The sequence below is a fragment of the Sceloporus occidentalis genome, unplaced genomic scaffold (genome assembly GCF_023333645.1).
Source record: "Sceloporus occidentalis isolate IW3139 unplaced genomic scaffold, rSceOcc1.0.p SCAF_28, whole genome shotgun sequence".
Taxonomy (NCBI): Eukaryota; Metazoa; Chordata; class Lepidosauria; order Squamata; family Phrynosomatidae; genus Sceloporus; species Sceloporus occidentalis.
This window is the reverse complement of record NW_028317008.1, coordinates 6168755-6174754: the sequence shown is the minus strand read 5'-3', so window position 1 is coordinate 6174754 and position 6000 is coordinate 6168755. Positions and strand designations below refer to the sequence as shown.

The following is a 6000-nucleotide window of genomic DNA, read 5'->3' as shown; positions in this document are numbered from 1 at the left end:
CCTAAATTCTCGATATTCAAAATGGACTATGACATATCATGGTAGAAATAGAATTTAAAACAAAAAAGTTTTATACATAAACAAGGTGACCGTTTTGTCCATATGGAGCAGGAGAGGAAGAGATCCTGGTCAGCCAGCCTAGGAAGTTCGTTCCTAACGTAGGCCTCTTGCAGTGAAAGGTTAAGATCTCCATATCTGGGAACTTCGCAGGGATGTTTACCCACAGTTCTCCCAACATTATGGGAGCTACACAGGTGAGATGGAGCTAGCTGTGTTTGCTTATTGAGGCTAGCCCCTTATAGGCAGGAAAGACGCCACGAAAAGTGCCAGTCATGACGAGGAGTGAGATGAGCCCTCCTTATCGCAAGATGAAGAATTGCCCCAAATGCAGATACAGAGTTCACAGGTAGAATGATCGCCCTATACATAATGGTATGATAAAAATGACAAAATACAGTGATTATATTAAGGACTTGATCTCCTTGTGTTTCTGTAACACTCTTACTCACAGGAAGCCACATACATGTGTTTACAAATGCTAAGGATTCATGGAACCCTGAGTGCAATTACACATGAGAAAACAAAGTTGGCAAAGCTAACACTGCAAAAGGTTTTGTTTGGAGTAGGGATTAAAAGCACTGCATATAGTTATGTCATTTTGTATTAAAAATAAGTTTGTGTGTGTGTATGTGTTCACCATATTCAACAATAGAATCACAGTCTCAGTATCGGGGATGAATTTTTAATAATTTATGGGTGGATCTGAAGGCAGCCGTGTCAGACTTGGGAAGTATTAACATTTTGTCACAACCACTTGATTCTCTGGTAACCCCCTTAAGGTATAACATTATTTTCTTGTGCTACATTATTTAGTACATGAAAAGAAAATGAACGAGAAATAAAATCAATCATTTACAGGAAGTCCCACATGAAAAAAAGGACATTATATCATAACCATATTTACAATCTGTAGCTTCAGAATAATGATAAATTAAATTTAATTAAACATTTAAACTTGATTTATGTGAGTTTCTATGATTACCAGAATATACTTTTAGCATACCTCCAATATTAGCCACTAGGTACTACATACAAGTCCTTGGACCCCAATTTTGCCTAATACTTGTAATTAAGCCTTTTTTTCAGCCTCCTCATCCCCCTCCTAGTCAAAATATCGTTTCCTGTTCCCTTCAATCCCCATTCAGTACTTTCCTGAGTGGAAGACTGTTCTTGACAGCAACAGCCCACTGACATCAGCGAAAGGATTTTTCTGGGTCTGCTACACGTTACATGCCCCCATGTTGACATCAATGTGCGGTATAGCACACTCCTTGGTTGGGTCCAGGCTATAACCCTTGTTAAAGGACAAGTGAAGACAGCATACCTCAAAAGTGGCATGTCTACTTCTCAAAATGATATAAATACATACACGTTGGAGAGGCAGAGCTCAGCCAGAGGAGAATGTGTCGTGCTGAGGGCCAGGGCTAGACACAAATGAGCAGGATGAAGGTGGAAAGTGCTTTGACCTATTTTTCCCAACCTGGGAATCAAAGGTTGTTTTAGAGGTCTTCAAATTAGCTGAGATATTGGGATCTTTGGGGTAATTATACAACATTCTCAGCTATTATCAAGGTTGTTAGTAAAGCAGAGTTACCGATGGACCTCATTCAGCTGTATCATGTCGACGGCAGCTTCAGTCACAGCTTACAAGGTTTGCCAAAGTATCAGTCCACGGCAACTAAGTACTGTCACGGCTTAAAATGCTTATACATTTGTATTTTTGTGAATATTACAAATCATTCTTTTATTTGAGAGAAATGTTTGTACTTGTCATATTTTTCATTTCAACATTAACCTTTTTTTATATTTCATAATACAGTAAATGTAATAAAAAAAACAAAAACGTAGAAAATTAAACATGAAAATGGTTTGCTTAATATTTGGCTTTTTCAAAATATGTACATATATATATATACATACACACACATATCTATATACACATTTACTGTATATATGTATATATTATATTGACAGACACAATTGTGCCATGAGATGTAACTTAAATAACTATAAATAATTTATATAGAGAGTAAAGGCGCTGTGGAAACTGAGAACAATGTAGAAGTTTGTAATCTTTCATACTAGCTTAAATTTCCTCTTGTCCTTGAAAAGAAATTTAAATAATGTTGTTTATGCTGCTCGCAGCACAAATTAAAGACCTATCCCACCCCTTTTAATTTACAAAATAACCATCTATCCTCATGATAACAAAATCCTTCAACGGAAACAGTGGCTGTCCTTACTCAATTTTTAGGTAGGCTGGCATTGAGTAATTAAACATTAAGTAATCAAGTTTGTAGACTTCAAACAATTGCATTTGGTGTTCTGAGCTGATATTCTGGAAAAATTCGGCTGTCATTTCATCAGTAGTTCTGGTAGATTTTGCAAAGGTGGGGAATTTCAAATAGTCACTAACTCCTGCAAGCTTTAGAATATAATTGGAATCTTCTTCTAAAGTTTCATACTTTCCAATGAGGTCATAGTGAATGTGGCACGGATGGCACAGAGAAAAGACTGTTTGCCAGTGCTCATTAAAAGGCTCTTCTTTTTGGGTATGAGGGTCGATAAGGTAAGCTACAAACTCCTCAAACTTGACATCATTGCCATTATGCAGAGCTTCCTGAGTGGCATTTTTCCTTTGACGTCTAACGATTTTGGTTCCATACCGCTTGTGGAAAGAGGTGTTATACTTTTGTGTGAACTTGTTTCTGTAGGCAGAGACCAATCTCTCAAAAGGCTCGCGGACGAAAAGGAACTTCATGTAATTTTTCAAGCGGTGATTGATCTCTGGGATGCTGTACTGGTTGAGGGTCTTCAAGTTAGATGATACATGGGCCACATTGGCTGGTATTTCCATCGGATCGTTGTATTTACCTCTTCCAGTAAGAACCATCATGACCCTCTTCCAATTAGTACACGCTACTTTCGGTACATAACAATAGATCATCTCGTGATCTTCGTCCACTACCAGGTGTTTCAGGTCATTGGGTGTCAGCACACGGCGTTTCCTGTCCGCCACACTGTTTGCCCGGCACATGTCCGTAACCTGATCTCGTCTTATTTGATGCAAAACAGCAGTGCCGGACAGTTCCAACTGTAGAAACACAAAATTAAAGACTGTTAGCCACACCTGCACAAAAATCAAGTTTAGATCCCGGTGCGTAGTCCGGGCAGTGTGTAGAGCGCAGACCTTCCCCGGCTGTCAGAGATCAGAGTTCCCCGTGATCTCTGACAGCCGGGGAAGGTCTGCTTGATGGACACAGACAACCCCCGCCGCTAACCGCACCTCCTCCCGGCTGCAGCGGAAGTCTACGCGAATCGCGTAGAGCTCTAGACGCTGCCCGGACTAAGCACGGGGGACTCAGAAGTACCGGTAAGTGGGTGGTGGGGGGGATACAGAAGGATCCAGGTCCCCTGCATCGCTGCGGGGGATCTGGATCTTAGTCTCATAGTCAGACCTAGTTGAGTCAGACCTAGAGCATTTGGAAAAAACCTCGTCTTGTAATTGAGCAAATATGGTATATATATATATATATACACACAGATACAATCTGTACTAATATGTAAGCAAATATGCAAAGAAAAGCAACTTTACTGGAAATAACGTTTTGATGAAAGTCTTTAGCCATCTGTAGCTGCTATGAGCTTGGGTTTCTGATTGGAAACAGGATGCATCTATATCACACATTAGACTAGGAAATATTGCATTCAACACCTGTCATTTCCCTTCCATTTTCCTTCATGATAAATCCCCACTGTCTTCTACAGCACAACAGTCTCAAGCAAACAGATCAACCTTGTACATAACAAACTTGACACGAGATGCCAAGAGAGACAAAAATGTGACGGCTGCGTCATCCACTTTAATAATATTCTTACTTTAAAGAAATTTTAATCCTCTTAATTTGGCAAGGATGGTGATGAGATTCTGTAACATAATAATAAGCTTTGTGTTTTTTAACTTAAAGTCTATGAAGCAAACAGATAATTTACATCTATAGCAAATGCAGCTTTACAGTTTGTAGTCTATTGGGGTAAGTGCTGACTCTGGGGTTTTTAGAATCCTAGGTGGACCACATCTCTTTGGGGGGCCCTGTTCCACCCAAACTGATTCTCTGTGGATATCTCCTCTGCCTGCACACCAGAGCCAACACCTGCAAGGTCACTCAAATGTATAGTGCATGCAACAGAAGAGCACACACAGAGCCGGCCTTAGGCGTTGTGGCGCCCTGTGCGGACTACTCCTCTGGCGCCCCCCCTCACTACCCCCCCTCTCTGCCCCTTCAAACTACCCGCCCTCTCTGCCCCTTCAAACTACCCCCCCATGCCCCTTCAAACTACCGCCCCTCAAACTACCCCTTCAAACTACCCCTCCCCTCTTCCCCTTCAAACTACCCCCTGCCCATTCAAACTACACCCCCCCTGTCCCTTCAAACTACACCCCCCTCCCTCTGCCCCTTCAAACTACACCCCCCTCCCTCTGCCCCTTCAAACTACACCCCCCCTCTGCCCCTTCAAACTACACCCCCCCTCTGCCCCTTCAAACTACACCCCCCTCCCTCTGCCCCTTCAAACTACACCCCCCTCTGCCCCTTCAAACTACACCCCCCTCTGCCCCTTCAAACTACACCCCCCTTCTGCCCCTTCAAACTACACCCCCCCTCTGCCCCTTCAAACTACACCCCCCTTCTGCCCCTTCAAACTACACCCCCCCCTCTGCCCCTTCAAACTACACCCCCCCTCTGCCCCTTCAAACTACACCCCCCCTTCTGCCCCTTCAAACTACACCCCCCCTCTGTCCCTTCAAACTACACCCCCCTCTGCCCCTTCAAACTACACCCCCCTCTGCCCCTTCAAACTACACCCCCCCTCTGCCCCTTCAAACTACACCCCCCCTCTGCCCCTTCAAACTACACCCCCCCTCTGTCCCTTCAAACTACACCCCCCCTCTGCCCCTTCAAACTACACCCCCCCACTTACCTTGTTGCCGGAGTCCTGCGGTGAGAGCGGGAGGCATCCGTCTTCTCGCTCTGCCGCGGTGCCGGCATTTCATGTTGAGAGCCGGAATAGTCCGGCGCTCAACATGAGATGCCGGCACAGCGACGGAGTCACGGAGAGTAAGGGGCGCCGAGCGGTTGCCGAGAACTTCACGAGCAACCGATCGGCGCCCCTGACCGGGACTTAGATTTAAGCATCGTTATTTTTTTAAACTTTATTTAACATGAATGATGTTAAATAAGTTTAAAAAAAACCAAAAAAAAAAAACCGATGCTTTAATCTAAGTCCCGGTCAGGCGCCCCTGCAACCATGGCGCCCTGTGCGGTCGCACAGGTCGCACACCCCTAAGGCCGGCCCTGAGCACACATATGGTCTACGCCACTCATTCCTTGTGTATTTCAAGACATATGAATTCACTAACCAGTGTAGAAAAGCTGGCCATGGCATCATCCACCACCTCCAAAGCATTGATTACTCAAGCAGCACATATGGAGTGACCAGCTCTGACTTTAATGGAAGGCAGAGCTGAACTTGAGGCACCACTCTACATATCATATACTGCCATTCACTATAACTAGTAAAAAGGAATCAACAAAACTATTCAGCAATCAAATGATTTTATATTTTAAAAGCACATATATTATCCAGACTGCTAGGGGCGTATCATGCAATGGTATTTTTAAGATTTTAAAGATTTTAATGATACAACCTGTGCAATTAGCAGTTGAGATGGACAAACCAAATGTGTGCTGGGAGATATATTCTGCTATGGGCAAGAATGGGCATAAAATTTTGCAAAACTCTAAAAACAACCCAGGATACTAATATTTATTGAATTACTTAAATTTTATAGATTTATGTTAACAATTGTAATCTGTAGTACTGTATTCTTCAAAAAAAGTGTATAAGTTGCCTAAGATCCTGTGACAAAATACTGAATCA

The 6000-nt window shown here is 42.9% G+C and overlaps 1 protein-coding gene across 2 annotated transcripts in view; it reads right to left on the bottom strand.

Annotated features, from left to right (window-relative positions):
- Positions 1-2299: 2299 nt before the first annotated feature.
- Positions 2300-6000, bottom strand: part of LOC149299744 (carbohydrate sulfotransferase 11-like) — an 84911-nt gene continuing 81210 nt past the window's right edge. For both annotated transcript variants that reach the window (XM_089486174.1, XM_089486173.1), the window contains exon 3: positions 2300-3154. In XM_089486174.1, coding sequence (XP_089342300.1) covers positions 2300-3154 — 855 coding nt within the window. The remainder of the gene's footprint in view (positions 3155-6000) is intronic.